The sequence below is a fragment of the Cervus elaphus genome, chromosome 23 (assembly GCF_910594005.1).
Source record: "Cervus elaphus chromosome 23, mCerEla1.1, whole genome shotgun sequence".
Classification (NCBI taxonomy): domain Eukaryota; kingdom Metazoa; phylum Chordata; class Mammalia; order Artiodactyla; family Cervidae; genus Cervus; species Cervus elaphus.
In genome coordinates, this window is record NC_057837.1 from 76933899 (window position 1) to 76954661 (window position 20763).

At 46.4% G+C, this 20763-nt stretch overlaps 1 protein-coding gene across 1 annotated transcript in view; it reads right to left on the reverse strand.

Moving 5' to 3' along the window:
* Window positions 1-2196: 2196 nt before the first annotated feature.
* Window positions 2197-20763, reverse strand: part of B4GALT5 (beta-1,4-galactosyltransferase 5) — a 73973-nt gene continuing 55406 nt past the window's right edge. The window contains exons 3-9 of the mRNA XM_043883316.1: window positions 13173-13286; window positions 12085-12209; window positions 10894-11010; window positions 10078-10265; window positions 9033-9155; window positions 6304-6405; window positions 2197-5413 (exon numbers count right to left, since the gene is read on the reverse strand). Coding sequence (XP_043739251.1) covers window positions 5266-5413; window positions 6304-6405; window positions 9033-9155; window positions 10078-10265; window positions 10894-11010; window positions 12085-12209; window positions 13173-13286 — 917 coding nt within the window. The 3' untranslated portion in view covers window positions 2197-5265. The remainder of the gene's footprint in view (window positions 5414-6303; window positions 6406-9032; window positions 9156-10077; window positions 10266-10893; window positions 11011-12084; window positions 12210-13172; window positions 13287-20763) is intronic.

A 20763-nucleotide genomic window follows, 5' to 3' on the forward strand; every position in this document is an offset into this window, starting at 1 on the left:
CTGCTGCTGCTAAGTCGCTTCGGTTGTGTCCGACTCTGTGCGACCCCATAGATGAGAGCCCACCAGGCTCCCCGTCCCTGGGATTCTCCAGGCAAGAACACTGGAGTGGGCTGCCATTTTCTCCTCCAGCGCATGAAAGTGAAAAGTGAAAGTGAAGTCGCTCAGTTGCGTCCGACTCTTAGCGACCCCGTGGACTGCCGCCTACCAGGCTCCTCCACCCATGGGAGTTTCCAGGCAAGAGCACTGGAGTGGGTGCCACTGCCTTCTCCGATCTCCTAGTCCAGAGACTCACAAATGCAACCATGGTCCTGACCATTCCTTTGAGCCACCCAAACCAGCAAATGTTGAACAGCCTGTTAGCTGTTTCTATTTGGTTTTCTCAAAACTCCCTGAAGTCAACACACTTGTGACTCATCTCATGATCTTCATCATGAACCTGGTCCAATTCCAGTGCCCTTGTCTCATGAAAATGGCCCTGCCACCCATACAAGTGGGGAAGCCAGTAGTGGATTCCTCCACCCCAACAGCAATGCATGCCTGGATCCTGGATGACGTCAGCATCCTTCTCTCCCACACATCCTGCCCCCACCAGGACGGCATTCTCCTGTCTGGTCGCCTTAAGTCTCCTTTGTTTCTCTATAATACGCCATTCTTCCTGCTGCCAGACATCTGTTCAAATTACCCTCTACTTAACATCACACCAGCTTCCCTGGTGGATCAGATGGTAAAGAATCCGCCTGCAATGCAGGAGATGTGGGTTCGATCTCTGGGTGGGGTAGACCCACTGGAGAAGGAAATGTCTACTCACTCAGGTATTCTTGGCCTGGGACATCTCATGGACAGAAGACCCTGGTGGGTTACAGTCCATGGGATTGCAGAGTCCGACACGACTGAGTGACTAACACTTTTCACTGGTTTTTTCACTTTACATCACACAGCCTTGCTTACTGGAAATGCTTGAACCCACTGCTCTAAAGATCAAACCCAAATGCTTTAGCTTGGCTCACAGGGCCTGCACGCAGTCTGGCCCTGTCCATTGCCCCAGCCCAACACTGCCCGCTGTGCCCTTTGCTCTCTCTGCCCTCTCCTCACCAGGGTACCCTGTTCACCTCGCTTCAGCTCACCCGCTGCACTTCAGGGATGCCTTCCCTACCAGGCACTCACGGTCTGTTGTTACCTCCGTTACGGCACTTACTGTGGCTGTCATTTAAATCCTACCTTCCATCAGGAGTGCAGGAGGAGAAAAGGACAGTTAAGCTTTATGAGGCCACTGACCTGTTAGTTTGCTAATCGTTATATCCCTAGGACCTGGACACAGAACTTTCCACAGAGTGTTAGTCAGAGGTAAACCTTCAACAAAAAGAAGCTATGATTACAACCTCCCAAGTAGACACAGGCAGACAGCAAACTCTGGACTGGCCCCAGAGGACCTTCTGGAGGCAAAGTCCGTCGACCCTCACCCATCCCTTGTCCAGGGGTCTGATTTGACTTGATGGGCATTACCTGGGCCAATTCCTATTTTTTTTTTTTTTTTGGCCACACCTCTGGGCACATGGGATTTTAGTTTCCTGACCAGGGATCAAACCTGTGCCCCCTGCAGTGGAAGTGTGGAGTCAACCACTAGATTGCCAGGGAAAATAAAAGCGTTAAGTTGCTCAGTTGTGTCTGACTCTTTGCGAACCCATGGACTCCTCTGTCTGTGGGATTCTGCAGGCAAGAATACAGGAGTGGGTTGCCATTCCCCTCTCCAAGAGATCTTCCCGACCCAGGGATCAAACCCAGGTCTCCCACATTGCAGGCAATTCTTCACCATCTGAGCCACCAGGGCAGCTCAGGCCTCCAGGGAAGCCCCTTTTTAAATCTTTTGCTGTTGTGGTCACTTGGCATGCAGGGTATTAGCTCTGCAACCAGGGATTGGACCTGTGGCCCCTTCAGTGGAAACATGAAATCCTAACCAGGGAATTCCCTTCCTGGGCCAGTTCTTGAATGAAGACCCAAGTGTGGGTGGATGCCCCATAGCACAGGGGGTTCAATGTTTTGGTTACATCAGCAGCGTTTTTCACTCAAGTGGCCTGACTGCAGGGCTCAAGTAGGCAGTATTTCTCTCGGGACTACCTTGAGGTCAGCCCGGCTAAAGCAGAAGCCAAGACTTTAAGAAGCCAAACTGTCCCAGACAAAGAGAGACGACCACTAAGGTTTGGTTCTTGAATATGTATTTTTTACTGAAAAAATCATTCATAAATTAACATACAAAAATGTACAAACACATGAGTAAATAATGTAATGACAAAGGACTATATTTTTGTGAAAAGTGTTTTTTAAAACATCTTTAGATTTCAGTGCAAAAACGTACCCCTGGCACCTCTTAAAACATAAGAGCAAGCTCAAAAAATCGTAGTGATGGAAATAAGCTAGTTCAATGTCATCGTCATTGGTGAGTGGATACCATCAGTCCGTGTGGCTGTCGTTCAGCTACTGGGGTCTGTGGTGGAGCGGCTCTCATGGGAGGCCCTGTGTTGTCAAAATGAATAGCTTTGTGGACACTCCCTCCCCCGCAAAAAAATCAGTGTGAAAGAAAACTTTTCCTTGCACGCTGCAATCAAAAGACAAGGCTGATTTAAGCAGTCGTCCATTTGGTAGCCTTCAGGAATTTCAGCTGCCAAAATATGCGCAAGGTCACATTTGGTTCTTTTTTTAACATGATAATTTCACGCTACCAACAGCACACGGGGCTGGCTGTGATTTTTTTTTTTTTTTGCTTTTACGTTTCCCCACTCAGTTTAGTGGATAAATGATTAACAGTGCACAGTTAAGAGATTTCACACGGATAAAACAAACTCACACATGATTGCAAGATGATTTAAGTCACCCAACTTCCAGCCCTGGAAAGACTTTTCCTTTTGTCCGCAAGCCAGCATTTTCTTTGCCAAATCAGGTGTTGTTAGCTTTCTGCCAGCATTTGTTCTTGATGGCAAATATGCTAATGAAAGGCTTCAAACACGGGCCTTCCCTGACCAATGATCAGTCTGCCCTGGCAAATTCTTCTAAAGGACATCGTAATTTTGTCACACTGAAAGCAGCTCACAGCTCTCAGAGAAAGAACAAGCCAGGCCAGCACAGAGGCCGGGAGGCGCATGGAGGAAGAGGGAAAGAAATTTTTATTGCTTTAGGCACCATACGTCAAAAGGAAAACCAAGAGAACTTCCGTGTGTCGTGTTCCTTGTGAAGGTCTTTTAAAGCATGAAATGCTCAAAACTCTTTTAAAATATTATGATAACAACTTACCAGCGTGCTCAAGGGCAGGAATCTGCTCTCTCATATGAGCTGGTAAGAGCTTTTCAATGCGATTTCTTTTCTAAATAGCATTCTCGTCTTCGAAAGAACAAAAACACACACACAAAAAAACAAGGCCTGGCCAATCACTCCCACAGCTTGTGGGGATCATACGTCCATGGAACCCACACATGCAAAAACCCCAACCCACGTGTATATACACAAATATAGCCCCTACACACACATCCATGTAAACCATGAAAATTAAGGAAACTGAAGGCAAACAAGGCAATTTAAACAAAAACTATGAAGTACTCCTCAGAAAGTACTCTTTAGTATGGATACATAAATATGTCTCATGGAAAAGGACGGGGAGACCTGGTATCTCTCAAAATTCTGCAGGAGCCAAAGGGGACTATGAGGTGAGGGATTTGGCTCAGGGGGAAACTGAGGCACAAATTCAAATGCAATTTAGAATCTGACTTCAAAAAAGCACATGGGGGTGTGAAAGGAGCACTTGGGCTCCTGTGTCTGTCTGCCCGGCAGCTTTGTTAATCTAATCCCAAAGCTCTGATTTGGTCTAGCCTGGAGCCCAGTTGACCCACAGCACACAAGTATCACCTGCTCCCTGGCTGAGTTCCACATCATTCAGTTGCTCATGATTCAATGTATCGGGCTGGCCAAGAAGTTCATTTGGGCTTTCCCATACGATGGTACAGAATGACCCGAGTGAGCTTTCTGGCCAACCCATTACTAGTTAATAATGTTGACCAAAAAAAAAAAAATTTTTTTTCCAGAAACCAAAAAGGGGAATATTCAGAGGAATCCATTGAAGCTGGTTGGTAATTTAGGCACAGATTTCGGAAACTGTGGCCACGGTCCACAAGAGCAAGCGAAAGAAAGAGAAAAGAGAGAGAAAGTAGGAAAAACCAACACCCCCCACTCTCTCCTGATGACGAGGAAAGGAAGAGACCCCAAGGTGAGCGATCCAGCGGTGTGCGGTGGGCCCACCTGACGGGCTGGCATCAAGCAGGACAGCACTGCACTAACACGGCTTCCTGTTCAGAGCAAGGCTGGGACCCCGGAGGACTGCCCAGCGGGGAAGAGAGAACCAAAGCCAAAGTCAAGAGCAACGCTTCTGGAAAAGGGGACGGGAGGTGAGGCAGAAGAAGTTGGCCCCTGGCAATAATGACTGGGCTGTTTTGTTCTGCTGTGACATGCTCTATATCCACTCCCTTCCACAGTGACAGCAACCGGGGAGATGCTGTCGTTCCCTTTTAGCCGAGTTCCTGTGTCTGCCAAACCAGTACAGGATCTGATGTATAAACCCTCGGTTTGAGTTGGAGACGGCTAGAAAATCAAATTTAAAAAAAAAAAAAAAAAGGCATTTTACATGGCTTATTTACAATTATACTTCTTCAAGAAGTGATTGTTGCATGTCTATTTCTCTTTCCCAAGCCCTCCCCCTCCACCCTCAATCCCCACCCAATGCAGGTAACTTAGAAAAAAAGAGAGAGAGAGGGAGAGAGAGAGGGGACACCAGAGATGTAGAAGGATGGTTGTGTGTTTTCTTTTGCTCTTCCTAAAACACAGCTGCCCTGTGGCGGGTCTGCCTCTCTGCTCTGGAGGCCAAGAAGCTGCCCAGGCCGTTCTCGCCGCGGGAGAGGCTCCGGGGCGGTTCCGGTTCCGGTTGCGGAGGCCCGTGGCTGAGACGGGGCGGGAGGCCGGGGAGGAGGGCAGCAGGCCAGACGGCGGTCTTGAGAAAAGGGCAGGTCAGTTCCCGGCCGCCTCCCTCCACCCCGGCGGGTCCAGACGGGGAAGGCGTTTTTGTGCGTGTGCTCTGTTCACATTTTTTTTTTTCCTTGAACCCTGTGATCCTTCCGGAGGCGCTGGGTTTCCTGTTCTCTTCCTCTGTGGAGCGCCCCCCACGAGACGCGTCGCGGGCTGCTGTCCTGGGGGCGGTGGGGGAAGCCAACGACTGTTCCCTCCTCCTCAGTACTCAGCCACCTGAGCCAGCTCGGGTGTCAAGTTGACGGTAATGTTTTTGTACAAGGCGTCGTACGTGACGTTCGCGAAGTAGTTCAAGTTGTTGAGGCCGTCCACCGCCTGCCGCTCCTTGGACTTCCTCAGCAGCGCGTACCTGTGAGGCAGGGGGCACAGGGGGCGGCTCTGAGCCAGGGGCCAAGCGGCACAGACCGCAGGCGGGGGGCACGAGCCGGGAGACCACGCTCCTGCCCGGCCCTGCAGGGTGGGTCATCAGCCCTGCGGCTCCTCCAGGCCGCGTGCCATTATCAGGACTGGAAACACCTCCTATTTCACGTGACCTGTTGGACTTCACGTAATGCGCCTGCCCCTCGGCAGATGAGGAAACCGAGGTTCACAATCCTAACTGGCCCCGGGAAGCGAGAGGCAAGATGTTAAATAGGGGGGACGAGAAAGTTCCATCTGTATTCAGTGCCCTTACTCCCCAGGAAAACAGTTCATGCAGTCGGATCGACTGTCGTGAGGACAGCCCTCTCAACAATTAACAAAACCGGCAAGAGCCACCCCTGAGGACCCGGAGGTGCAGGCTATCCACTGGCTCTGCTCAGCCCAATGGAGTTTTTTTTATTGAAGGTGTGCAGGGTGATAAAGCAGCTGCAGCCACCTAAACAGAGGCTCAGGGACACCCTTCCAGAACCGAGCTAGCAGAGAGGGTGCCAGACTCTGTCACATGAGCGTGAGTTACACAGGGACTTTGACCCGAATGGGTTTTTCTCCAACTCCCTGAAGGCTACACCGCAGACAACTATAAAGCTTAAGTGCAGAAGGAGTGATTTCCTAGAAGATCTTATGATCACATTTTTCACCAGTAGCATCACTTTGCCCCCAAACACCTGCCTTACACTTAAATGAGTGATAAACAGGAACTCTCAAACAGCTGTCTGAACAGGACCTTGGAATGGGTGAGGAGCAAGCCCAGGGACTGCAGTGCTTGAGGACCCTGGAGATACAGGACTTTCATATGACGAATAAACAAGCTGCACCAACCTTCCAAGAAACTGGACCTCTCCTCGATGGTGATGAGGAATGGACTTGTACTTCCCTGTGTCACCCTCTGGCCGACTCACAGAATAGCCTGCGTTCTGGACTCTGTCCAAGACAAAGAAGATGGGCTTTTGGGTAAAATGATCAAGTCTGACAGGTGAGACCAAACCGATCCCAAGGCTGAGGAACGCCAAACTGAACAACAGTGCTTTTTTTACAGCTATATATTCAAGTCATTTTCCTTCTGGGTAAGTTCATGGTTTTAGAAAAGGAGTCTACAATACGAAAAGTTTTGAAGAAGAAGAGAAATTAAAAATTCACGGGGTCTCAGTGACAGGTACAACTGTGTGAGTTCCCCTGCAGACAGGTGCAAACATGCCCCCTCTGGGTCACTGTGTTTGTTGTTTAGTTGCTAAGTCACATCTGACTCGTTTGTGACCCTGTGGACTTGTAACCCCCCAGGCTCCTCTGTCCACAGAATTTCCCAGGCAAGAGTACTGGAGTGGGTTGCCATTTCCTTTTCCAGGGGATCTTCCTGACCCAGGGATCGAACCTGTGTCTCTTATGTCTCCTGCACTGGCAGGTGGATTCTTTACCCTCTGAGCCACCTGGGAAGCCCAAAATGGCAGAGTATCTGCATATAACCCACACACATCCTCCAGCAGACCTTAAATCATCTCTAGCGTCAATGCTATGTAAATAGTTGCTTGCAGGGAACAAATCCAAGTTTTGATTTTTGGAACGTTTTGGAATCTCCCCCCCACCCTCCATCCATAGTTGGTTGAATCCTCAAATTCAGAACCGGCGGCTATGGAGGGCTGACAGGGTGAAGATGTGTTCTCCTTCTCATTTGATAAATACGTATGAAATGCCTACTGTGTGCCTGTAATTGTGTGGGGGTGCTGGGGAAAACCAATCACACATTCCTGGCCTGAGGGACTCCTTGCTGAGCTGGGGAAAGAACAAGATGAGCTGGCAGGACAGATGTCCTAGGGGAGCCCAACTAGATTCAGAAACCAGTCAAACCAGTACGGAAAAGCTGCTCATCCTCACTAGGTTCCTAAGAAACCCAAATTAAAAGGATGAGATGCCATTTTTACCTAACAGACTGAGAAAGAATTGTCCAGGAGCTGCTGTGCTGAAATGGGGCACAAATTTCAATGGTCATTTATATCCAAAAGCAGGTGGTGCAGTAAGAAAATTTGTACGCTTATGTACTGTTGGTCACAATACTTTTGCAGTCTTTTCTGGAGGAAAATCGGACAATAACTATCAAAATTTTAAAAGTGCATTTACTTCTTGACTCTGCAGTTCTGCAACCAGGAAATTAACCTACAGAAATATTTGCACATGTGAACAAAAGATGCTCAAAATTAAACACCACTGTTCATCAATAGGAGAGGATTAAAAATAAACTGCTGTCTACACAAGGAAATACCACAGAATTATAATAATAATGAAATGGCTCTCTGTATTGACATGATTGGAAGGGGAAAAGGAATGTGTCTGGGCTGTTTATGTATGAATAGAAAGAACTATAAAGAAAGAAACTGCTTGTTCAAATGGCTACTTCCTGGGAAGGAAACAGGGTAACAATGGGGATTAGGACTTACACTCTTTTGTTTACATGCATGCGTGCATGCTAAGTCACTTCAGTTGTGTCCAATTCTTGGTGACCCTATGGACTGTAGCCCGCTATGCTCCTCTGTCCATGGAGTGGGGGTCACCATGCCCTCCTCCAGGGGATCTTCCTGACCCAGGGATCAAACCTGTGTTTCCTTCGACTCCTGCATTGCAGGTGGATTCTTTACCGCTGAGCCACCGGGGAAGCCCATTTATATACTTCTGTATTACTGAATTTTTACCAGCCTCCTCTGAATCCAACTTATACTCTCATTATTATATATAGTTGTTCCTCAGTCTCCAGGTGGGGGGGACTGGTTCCAGCACCCGCCTTGCAGTTACTAAAATCCGAGGATGCCCAAGTCCCTTATGTAAAAATGGTGTAGTTGCCGGGCTGCTGTTTGGTTGCTCAGTTGTGTCCAACTCTTTGTGACCCCATGGACTTCAGCCCGTCAGGCTCCTCCTCTGTCTACGGGATTTCCCAGGCGAGAACACTGGAGTGGGTTGCCTTTTCCTTCTCTAGGAGATATTCCCAACCCAGGGATCAAACCAGCATCTCCTGTGCTGGCAGGCGGATTCTTTACTGCTGAGCCAACAGGGAAGCCCCTACTATTTACTTACTATTTACAAATAGTACAAAAATACTATTTGACACTACTCATACATGAGACTGTTCTACAGACAAAATATGAGCCTTACCTGATGGCATGGATAAATCTGTGTAAATATAACTCATATCTGACCTCTGGTTTGGGGAGGTTTCAGTGCAATGGGCTATGTGTGTAAAGTACACATCAGATTTCTAAGATTTAGTAAGAAAAAAATGAATGTAGAATATCTCATTAATATTTTATATTAAAAGAAATTTTATATGGATTGCATGTTGAAATGGTATTATTTTGGATATACTGTGGTAAGTATAATTGTTAAAATATTTTTATTAATATAATAAATTAATTTCACCTTTTTCCTTTTTAAAATCTTTCTAAATGGAGCTACTAGAACATTGAAAATTAAATACATGGCTTAACGCGTCATATTCCCTAGGCAGTGCTGGTCTGGAGAGCCTAAGGGAGTGTTTCTAGTAGACATCAGAAGAAGGGCAATACCTGTTCCACAGGTCGTCATCTTCTCCACCCCACCCCCAGAACGCGTTAGGAAAGCCGTTGATCTTCCGAAACTGTTCCACTGTTAAGCCGCTTACTCCACCAAAGAACTCAGTATAAGGAAGCCTAAAAGGAGATGTATGGCATCAATCATCTGTGCATGAAAGGGTGTTCTCTTTTTCCCCCCCAAGAACAGGCCATCTCATGGGAGAACTAAGTCTTAAGTAAAACAATACTCTCTGTGCTACTGCCCCGAACCACCTGAAATGGTTTCCTTGGGCCAAATGCATCAACCCGAGTAACTACTTAAATTTCTTTTCTAATTGATTTTTTTTTTAATCACAGCTTTATTGAGACAGAACTGACATACCATATAACTTACCCATTTATTTATTGATTGGTTTGGTCTGAGTGTGGCAGGTGGGGTCTTTGATCTTTGTTGAAGTATGTGGGATCTAGTCTCCTGACCAGGGATCAAACCTCGGTCCCCCACATTGGAGGCAAGGAGTCTTAGCCACTGGACCACCAGAGAAGTCCCTAATTTACTTATTTAAGGTGTATAATTCAATGGGTTTTTTTTTTTAATATATTCATGGAGATTTGCAACCATGGCCACAATCAGTGTTAATCAATTTCATCACCCCCCCCCCCCCAAGAAGCCTTGTACCCACCATCAGCAGTCAGTCACTCATTTCTCCCTACTCCCCTCAACCCTATGCAACCACTATTCTTCCTTCCGTCTCTATAGATCTGCCTATTCTGGACATTTCATACAAACGGAATCATATAATACCCAGTCTTTTGTAGCTAGTTTTCTTTCACTGAGCATAACGTTTTCTAGTTCCATCCAGGCTGTCACATCTATCGGTACTTCATTTCTTCTTATTGTGAAATAGCATTCCATCGTATGGATGCAGACACTGCATTTCGTTTGTCCATTCATCAGTAGATTGCGATTCACGTTGGAGCTAATCTGATTTGTTCATCCTTGCATCTTTCATCATCCTTCTAAATTTAACCTCTTTAATTAAAAGGAAATGATACTCACAGATACATATACTTATCCAGTTTAGTTGCAAAGTGCCTTGGCATCTGTCCACATCCATAATAGTTACGATCACTTTCTGGTATGTGATCCACGTCATGAAAAATGAGGCAGTCCCAGTCCAAGTCCTTCATTGCTTCTTGAAAACCCACATTAAAAAGCATGGCTCGATTAAAGGGTTGGGTGCCAACCTAAAAGCAGCAGAACTTTATTTTTAAAAGGACTCTTGAAGAATAATCTTTGCTGCCTCAGCCCTGCCTAAAGGAGAGCTTATTGAGAGAACACTGGGCCAGAAGGGAGGTGGGTCCTGCCTGGTTCATCACTGACTCACCATCACTTGACCTCTGGCCTCAACTTCCTCAGGAATAAAAAAGGGTGATAAGGATAAACCTAAGCCTCTCTCTCCCAAGGCCATTTGAAGGCAGGCAGACAGTGAGCTGTGTAACGGCATTTAGAAGGGTACCCAACTCCCTACACAGAAGGAAGAACCACACGGCCATTTCTACCTGCAGCCCCTTATCTCACGGGAATTTCCTGGGTCTGAAATGTAAAGACAATACCCAAAGCGGTTCCAGCTAAACCAGCCCACAAGAGGCCTTTGTTCAAGGGTAAAAGAAGTTCCAGGCAGCACTCAGACCTGTTGGGACTGAACATCTCCACGGAGGAGCGCAGGACACCCTCTGCTCCCTGCCCCCCACAGGGCCACTCAATCGTTGAGTTTTCGATCTTATGGGCTCTTAACCCCAAGGATGGATCAGCTTGAAGCTCTCTCAGCTGTAGTCTCGGAAGAGAAAGAAGAGAGAAGAAAGGGCCACTCACTTGCTCCACCACATAAAATGCAAACCGCAGGCGCTGGCGCTGGAGCATGGGAATGAGGTGTCGGAGCAGGACCGGGAGGTGCTCGTGGCGGTTCCGGAAGGGGACAAGGATGGCCACCTGCAGCGGGTCACAGCGACAGAGGCCGCCCGGTCAGCGAGTCCCCTCGACTGCTCCCGCAGCATTGGGGCCCAGCTCACCTGGGGGGCTCCGGGGAGCTGACTTACCCTCCACTTCTCTCAGTCGCCCTTTATGTCAATAGTATCTCCTGTTTCTTTATTCTAGTGCAGCTTGTTTGAGAACAATGTGGGTGTGCCTGTCCTAACCACTAGACTAAGAGATTAGGGGGGTAGGTGAGATGTCTTAACACTTCTTTATATCAGAGCAAAGCCTTGTTCTGTGTCTTGTATATTCTCCAGGCAAGAATACTGGAGTGGGTAACCATTCCCTTCTCCAGGGGATCTTCCTGACCCAGGGGTTGTCCCACATTGCAGGTGGATTCTGAGCCACCTGGGAAGCCCTGTATTATCATCACATATACTAAATGAATACTTTTAACTGACATGAAAAAATATTTATATATATATATATATTTAACACTGGTCATTAAATTGATTTTACATCCCAGTGACGGGGTGGAAACACTGCTTTGTTCCAGATCTGTTCTGATCACTGTTGCACTATACAGGGCTGGCATGGAATAAGCACTTTACTAAACACTTGTTGAAAGAATTGACTTAAGTCAGTGTCATAAGCTTGAGCCACACTACTGATGTCTCCTGATTACAGTCATGCAGGAAAAAAAAAAAAATTCTCAGTATCAGGCTAGATAGTTCTGCTTTTTACTCCACTAGATTCATGGCAACAATGCCAAATAAAAGCGCTGAATTTGTGAAGATGGCTTCTGCAAATCTATCAGGAGAGACCCACCCTCCCCCGATTCCCCCACTGCTTAGCCAATATTCCTGGACGGAAGGAAAAGGGTCCTGGTTCAGTGACCAGAACAATGTGTATGTCTGCGGCTATAGCAGTGTCCTCAGGGAAACCCACTCCTCCAATATGTTCCCATCAGATGCAAATCCTTTGCAGTAAGTGATAAGTAGGGTACAAATTACAAAATGTCAGAGTGAAATCCATGGTGATGGCAACTGCCAGGTAGGCTTCCCAGCACCTGGGGTCTGACCCCACCCCTACCTTCCATCGAGGCACGCAATCCGACGGCTTCCAGTGACCGCCCAGCTTGATGGTTGGGTCTTTAGAGAAGAGTTCATGGATGGCATCCATTCCAATCTCACTCATATTTATGTCTATCGGGCCCTCTGAAGAGAGATGGGGGAAAAAAGATAATAAGAGGCCACGAAATTCCTACGTTCAGGGTTGTAATCTCTGGAGTAGTTCAGTGCTTTTTCAGTGGGTTGTGTTTTTTAACAAGGATGGGGGTCCCTACGTCTGCTTCCCAACCCATTGGGTTTCAGTTCATCCCTATTACTGGGTAAAGCGGCAAACCAAGAAATAAAGACTTGGAAGTTCTGCTTCTGCCAAGGATGTAGAAAGAAATGAAGACCAAGGACAACAGCAGCTGAACTTCTCAAAGAGGAAGGAGAAGAGCAGCTGATCTTGGTAGCAACTCTGTGCGCTCCTGAGGCGGGTGCAGACACGCTGTCCCAATTTACTGATCAGTGACCCTGACTGGTCATGGCCAAACTCATAACACGCATCATCTTGGACTCAAGTCAAGAAGACAGTCCAAGAAGCCCCAAAGCACAGGAAAGGTGTAACGTACACTGTCCTTGCTTTAGATTACACACATTCTAAGAAGGAAAGGGGAAGGGAAGAGGAAGAAGAAGAGGAAAAAGGAAGAGAAAGAAAACATGCAAGAATTTTTCTTAACCAGCACTTTGTTAAGAAAATAACTTCCCTCATATTAAATGAGTTATACAATCGGTGTGAGATTTATAGTAAAAGACAAAGCTGGTTGCCTACACTTTCTCAAGGATATCTTAACAGACCTCAAGTTACAAAGGAAGTGGAACATGTAAAGCAAAGAGTGAAAAATGTGGTGGAAGATGGCACCAGGAACACAGGCAACCCTGCAGACGGGCTGGAGAGGAGCCAGGACCCGTGTAACCTTCATAGCTCCTATTTCCAAGGGCCAGGAGGCGTTCAAAATCTCTCTATAAGTAGACATATCGAGAGATCAAGAACACTCTTCCTTTTATTTTAATCAAATAGAAGGTCATTGGTTTTAAAAGCAGAGGAAGACAAGCAAGCACTCTACTCACTCATGGAAGGGAGCCTTTCGGGACAGGTATGGTTTGCAAAGTAGGTGAAGTCTTCAGGAAGAAAAGTCGTGGTCTGTAGGAAGGATTCGCTGTGGTTCAAGTCGAGAGGATAATCTAGAGAGGAAAGAAAAGAAAAGGCAGCTCCGATGGGTCTAAGTCATCATCTCTGCAATTCTCAGATACCCCCCAAACAAGGATTTTTCTAAGTCATTATCCTTCCTTGAGGCAGGATGTTGACTTAGCCCGTCAGCTAAAATTTGAATACATCAATAGAAATGTTAATCAGATGATACTATTTCACCAGTGTTTCTATTCTTACTGTTATTATAGCTTTATATGCAGTCAGTTCATAGTCAAACAACCCTATAACATAATTAAAAAACAGAAACCAGCATGCCCTCCCATGTCTTTCTGAAATGAAATGCTCTCACTTCTCTTAGTCAACTACCTTAGTATTTTGGGCTTCCCTGGTGGCTCAGATGGTAAAGAATCTGCCTGCAATGCAAGAGACTTGGGTTCGATCCCTGGGTTGGGAAGATTCCCTGGAGAAGGGATAGGCTACCCACTCTAGTATCCGTGCCTGGAGGATCCCATGGACAGAGGAGCCTGGCGGGCTACTGTCCATGGGGCTGCAAAGAATCGGACACAACTGAGCAACTAACATGTACATATATGCATACCTTAGTATTTATCTCCATCAGCCTACACAGCCAATCTTTTCTTTTTTTGGGGGGGTGTTCTTACTTTATTGCGGTATAGTTGCTTTAAAATGTTGTGTTAGTTTCTGCTGTACGGCAAAGTCAACCAGGCATCCGTTCACATACATCACCTCTTTTTATTTGGATTTCCTTCCCACTTAGGTTACCACAGAGCATGAGAGTTCCCTGTGCTATACAGTAGGCTCTTAATAGTTATCCATTTTATACATAGTATCAATAGTGTATCTATGTCAATCTCCAATCTCCTAATTCACCCCACACCCACCTTGGTACACATATACTTATTTTCTATGTCTGTGTCTCTAATTCTGCTTTGCAAATAAGATCAGCAGTACCATTCTTTTCTAGATTCCACATATGTGTGTTCCTAATGCACGACACTTGTTTACTTTCTGCCTGACTTCACTTTGTATGACAGTCTCTCGGTCCATCCACGTCTCTGCAGATGGCACAGTTTTGTTCCTTTTCATGGTACACAGTTGATCTCGATGCTTCGTTTTTAGGTCTGTTAACTTCTCACTATGGGGGAAGAAGGTTTTGTACCCTTCCTCCCCTGCCCCCACCACAGACATACCCTTCCTATCCTCCAGTATCCCTACAGTCACACACGCTAATTGTGGTTAGGACAATCTTCAGTATTTTTATGATGATGATTCAATAAACACTCTCTGTTGCTGAGAAATGTGGAAAGGATGATTATGTTTCCTTTCCTGCAAACTGTCCCCCCGCCCCGCGCCCCCCCGGAGTAACTGTCTTGTTTTCCTGTTTGCTTAGTTTTACGTGGAATGATGACAAGTGGATGTTTTGCCCTTTGCCACTTCACTTCCCCTCGAGACACAGGCATCGGGTCTTCCTCTTGCTAGGAAGGTCCAGCGCCTCCCGACCCACTCCAGTCTGGACGGCTTTTCCTGGGAGCGTGATCCACTAGTGCTACTCTGGGATCTCCCTTCATCAGTGGCCAGGGGAGTCCATTCACCTCCCGAGAGTGTCGAGCCTCAGTTTTCCTAACTTCAACTTCTTTGTTTTCCCTCAGTAAAGAACATTCTTCCAGTGGCTTCCTAAAAGTGGGGAAACGGAAGTGATTTTGAAACCCTGGATATCTGATTATTTTTATTCTTTCTCACTTGATACATGGGTTTTACAGAATTCTAGGCTGGAGATAAATTTTCCTTTGGAATTATAAAGGTGCTGTTCCACTTCCTTCTAGAGTCCCCTGGGCCTGTTAAGTCCAAAGTCATTCCAATTCCTGTTCTTTGTAAAAGGTGACAGTAATTTCTTTCTGGAAGTGTGAAGAACTTTCTCTTTGTTCAGGAAATTTGATATTGGTGTGTCTGCTCCACTGTGTTGGCAATGTTGTGGCCTCTAAAGTCTGGGGATTCAAGTCCTGTTCAAGAATTTTTCAGAGGTATCACTGTGGTGATGATTTCCTGCCTTCTGTATTCTGGGCTCTCTTTCTGGAGGACAGAAATATGACTTAGATGTTGGGCCTCCTGGCCTTATAATTCCCTCATCTTTTCTACCTGACTTTCTATCCTGCCATTTCTCTGCTCTACCTTCGGAGAGATTTCCTCAATTGTATCTAGTCCTTTTAATTATCATTTCCTGCTATTACGTTTTTTTAATTTCCAAGTGTCCCTTTAATTTTCCGAATGTTCATCTTTTTCAGTATCTTGTTCCATGTTTACAATTCTTTTCCTCTGACCCTTGAGAACATATGTGATGGTTAAGTTTTCTCCTCCTAGCATATTGTTTCTTCCAATTTGTTACTTGTTTTGATTGCCAGCACAGTGGCGCTTGGCCATATGCTAATATTTAAGAGTGGGGCTCGTTATCACCTAACTGGAAGGGTCTGGATGGAGGTTCTTCACTGGAGGGCGTTCTGGTCAGAGGTTTGGATGGGAAACCTCCAGGGTCAGTATCTTTGGGTCTTTCTTCTTGGTCCGGTCAGGTTCCCCAGAGAAGTCATTCTACTCTCCTGCCAGAATGGTACAGTCTTTGTTACAAGCATCCTGAAACAGGAAGAGGAAAAGCTGGGGGCACCTTGAAAAAAGTCAGGTGCCCCAGCTGACAGGCTCTCTGTTTTACGATCTCTGGCTGGAGGTTATCCAGTCTCCAGTACTTTGCCAGGTTGGGGGATGGAATATCGGACTGCTTTTTAAACAGCTTTCAACCCATCTTTATCTTAGTTGCCACCTTTATTTTTATCTCCAGAAAATACCTGATATTCTAAACTTCTGAGCTTCTGAGCGATTTTGGGCTATCAACTACGGGGTGGTTGCACATTAGCAGTGAGTTTTCTTGGGTCTGTCAAGTCCTTTATCACTGGTCCATCTGCTTTCCAACTTCCATAATTTTTTGAGGTGGTCTCCTTTCTTGTGCTTCTCATTTTTAAGGGTTTACAGCACTAAACACCCATACATACACACAGTATCTGCTGTTATTTCAGTGACGTTTTAACTTTATTGCAAATGCCTTTTTTCTAGAGGGAGGCATGAAGAGGGTCTTCCAATCTCTTATCTTTTTACAGATAAAGAAAGTGAGGCACCGTATACAGAACTCCTATGAGAGTTGCCTATGCAAGTCTGAGACCTGATTAAACGATGGGTTGATGACCTTGACATCTGTCGCCGTCGTTTAGTTGCTCGGTGTGTCTGACAATTTTGTGACCCCGTGGACTGTAGCCCACCAGGCCCCTCTGTTCACGGGGATTCCCAGGCAAGAATACTGGAGTGGGTTGCCATTTCCTTCTTCAGGAGATCTTCTCAACCCAGGGATTGAACTTGCGCCTCCTACATTCTTTACCACTGCACCACCAGGCAAGTCCCATCTCAGAAGATGAGAGGCCCCAGAATACGTGGTGGTTAGTTTTTATGGGCTTGGTATTTCATGGGTTAATGAGTGGGAGGATTATTGCAACTATCTTCAGGAAGGGGTGGAGGTTTTCAGGAACTGGGTCACCGCCCACTTTTCGACCTTTGATGGTCAGCCTCAGAACTGTCATGGTACCTATGGTTTGTCATTCAGCTTGCGGATGTGTTACAATGAACTTCACTGAGGCTCAAAGTCTAGCGGAAGTCGACTCATCCACCATCTTGGACCTAGTTGGTTCTACCCAGTTTATGTCATATTCAACAGCTACGTCATTCTTTTAAAGGCTGTGCCCTGCCCTCCTTCCCTCCTGTTTCACCAGCAGCAAGCAGGAAACAAAAGACCACTTATTTTTTTCTTCTGGCTACTAAATTAATAATGTCATTGTTAAAAAAAAGAAAACCTCAAATATACAAGTTCTAAGTGAAAGTCCATAACCTTGCCCTCCATCTCGAAGAACCCCCACCCCACCAAACCCTAATTCCATCAATTGTAATTTTCAATTCTTTACGTAAAAATTTAAACAAAATCTACCTTCCCACTAGCAGTAGAAGCCTTTTAAAGTGGAAGAGGCAGAGAAACCTAATTGCTCATGACATGGCAAAGAATCAGACATGACTGAAGCAACTTCGCTCGCACGCACGCACGCACACATGGGAAACCTGTGCCTGGTTATCGTGGGGTCTTCCTCCAGCTGCCTGGAAATGGGTGGACTATACTGCCTACTCTCCTCAGGGGTTCCAAACACCAATTTCTTGGTCTTCTAAAGTACAACCCGACTGAATGAGGGAATCAAAAGAAAAGGCCAGCCTGCTGAATTTCTATGGCCATGGTTTTACTTTTTAATTTAAATCTAAACCATTTTGAACCAGAACATGTTCTTCCAGCAAGGGAGGTAGACAGCAAAGAAGGCAACTGTTTTTACATTTATAACAGAGGACATGCTTGCCACCTGTAGACTCAAACAGCCTACTTGGTCAACTCTGCTTTACATCAGTAGTTCAGCAGTCCTGGCCGAATATTAGAATCACCTAGGAAGCTTTACAAAATACCTGGGCCCAGGCTATACACTAGACTTAGTAAATAAGAACCTCTGGGCGTGAGGAGCAGACATCGGTATTTTGTAAAGCCCCCAGGGAAGTCCAACATGCCCTCAGGTTTCTGTGGCTACTCCAATATGTGGGGGCACTAAAATTCTGCTTTCTCCCTCAAATTACCAAATCCAGCTGAGTAGGGGCTTCAAAGTGCTGACCAACAGATCCAGGAAGAATCACTACTTTCCCTTCCCATCTGCAAAAAGGCCAAACAGCTGCCTCTCTGTTTGAAAAAGTGGGAAAAAAAAATACACATACACACACACTAGAAAGATGCCATCAGGACATCTTTACAAGTACTTTTAATATACAAAGGATCTGCATTCTTCAGGATTTAGCCCACTAAGAATGACTACCGGCTGGGACAGGACACATTACGACTATGGGCTGACCACCCAAAAACCACAGACAAAGAGGTTAAGAATATCCACCTCCTTGAATACAGTACAAAACATCCTGGCAATGACTTTATCTGTCTACAACAACAGACCTGTTTTGAAGGATGTGGGCAACAGGACAGTTTTTTTGACTACATGACCAGAAGGGGACTCAGGTCATCAGTGTGGGGAGGTTGGTGTGTATGTGCACGTGTATACGGAGGGAAGAACTGTCTCTCTGAGTAGAATGGTGCCTGGAAATTTGTATTTAAGAATGAGAAATGCCAGGCCACCCCATCACTCACCTCAAACACACAACTAAGTGGCTGGCCTGGATGAACCCAGAGAATTCTCTCCTGATGCCAAAAGTCTCTTGAGCATCTCTCTCAACCACTCAGAGTCAACTGTGCCAGACTTGCAATCTCACATACCAGCGGCTTTCAGGGACATGAAGGTTCTCCACGTCACTGCATGCATACTCAGTTGTTTTAGTCATGCCCAACTTTTTGCGACCCCATGGACTGTAGCCCACCAGGCTCCTCTGTCTGTGGAATTCTCCAGGCAAGAATACTGGGGCAGTGGCCACTCCCTCCTCCAGGGGATCTTCCCAACCCAGGGAAAAAAATCTGGGTCTCCTGCATTGCAGGCAGGTTCTTTACCCACTAAGCCACCAGGGAAGCCCTTATTTCAGGCTATTTCCAGGTCACGGTCCTGATCTCTTAAGGTATGTTCTTTTTAGGCAGTAGCCTTGTTTGCTTTCAAGGGTGAAGATAGCCGGCATTACTTCAACGATACACTAAGCTTTTCAGCCACACTTGGCCTCCTGAAGATCTCTGAACGTGGATGTGTTCAACAGCACTTTTTTCAGGGTGGGTCAACACAGTTCACGAACTATCTCAGCCAGGCTACTCTCACCAAGCTCCTGGCGAGAGTGGCTGGGTCAGCAGTGATGGTCATCTGGCTATCTCAGCAACTTTAGGTCCCAAACGCTCTCTCTGACTGTGCTAGGCAGAAAACTACTTTGAAATGAATTTAAAAAAAGAGTTGGCTTTTACTGGATAACCTCCAATGAAATGTTTCCTCTTCAACACTTAGTCACCAAGTGCCAATAACACAGAAGCGAATCAAGATGGTAATCTCAGATCTAGGTTACAACACTTAAAGGTGGGTTTCCTTGTTAAATCTACCCACTCGTGCACTCAAAAATCATTTAGTCTGTGCCTCCTGTGTGCGAGGCAGGTACCAGGCATGGGGGTCCAAAGACAACACAGGCAAGGAGGGCGCTGCTGGGGTCCAGAGGTCAGCAAGTGCCAAGCCCGCCACAGTGCAGAGTCCGAGTGTGCCCTGATCCCTTTGCCCCTAAAATGGGGACACGGCAGTTATCTTCCTGAGCTCTCGTGAGGAGCCCATGGATAACGCAAACAAAGTGTGAACCCCATCATGAGCAGGTTCCCAACGAAAAAGACTTACAATTTACAAGAAAAAGAGACATGTTAAACTCAAAATGGATGATTAACCAGTTTGACCCAAGTGATGCTGGGAAGAATTATTTTAGTGGGTGATAATTTGAAGATAAACACATGCAAATTCAAATAATAATGGGTCCCTGGATAAGCCTTCCAAGAGGCTCGCTCACTCTCCGCTCAGCTTCTAGGATGACGACCCCTCAGGGAATTAACGTGAGCTTGTGTTGCAAGACTGGCATTGGCAGGGGGACAGAGACCTGCTAACACATCCTCTAACTTGGAGAGAAAACAGACCAGCACGTCAATGGCCCAGCGAGAAGCCCCAGCATGCTCTGCCCTTGGAAGCCTGAATACTCGGACGGGGTAAAGGTCAGGACGGGGTACATGCTTCGTTATCCAGAGTGACACAGGGGGAAAGAGCTTTGAATGGCTTCATCCTTCAGTCAAAAAAGTCATCACACAACCAGAAGCAGGTTTGGGGCGGGATTTAGGGAAAGTCACATGACCAAACCATGCCAACACTCGCAAGATTAATTACACGTACATGTAAAAAATGGAAGTAAAATCCTGCCTACCCAACGGAACCACACCCAAGTCAAGTGAGACGATGCGTGTAGGATCCTTTTCAAATTGACTGCCATAAATGATGAACTGTACTCACCTTTCCCCTTGACTTCAGGAGCTACAGTGACTCCTCTTCCAGGCATGGGGCAAGCCTCAGGCCATTTGTCCTGTCAGGCCACAATGTGGCTGCAAAGGTCTGAAAAGTTGATGGCAAGCTCTTTGCAAACTTTTAAGAAGAAAGGAGGGCTTCCCAGGTGGTTGTTAGTGGTAAAGAATCCACCTGCCAGTGTAGGAGACCTAAGAACCACAGGTTGGATCCCTCAGTTGGGAAGACCCCCTGGAGGAGGGCATGGCAACCCACTCCAGTATCCTTGCCTGGAGAATCCCCATGGACAGAGGAGCCTGGTGGGCTAGAGTCCATGGGGTCGCAAAGAGTCAGACATATCTGAAGCGACTTAGTATGCATGCAAGAAGAAAGCAAGTATCGAAGCTTATCAGTTTGC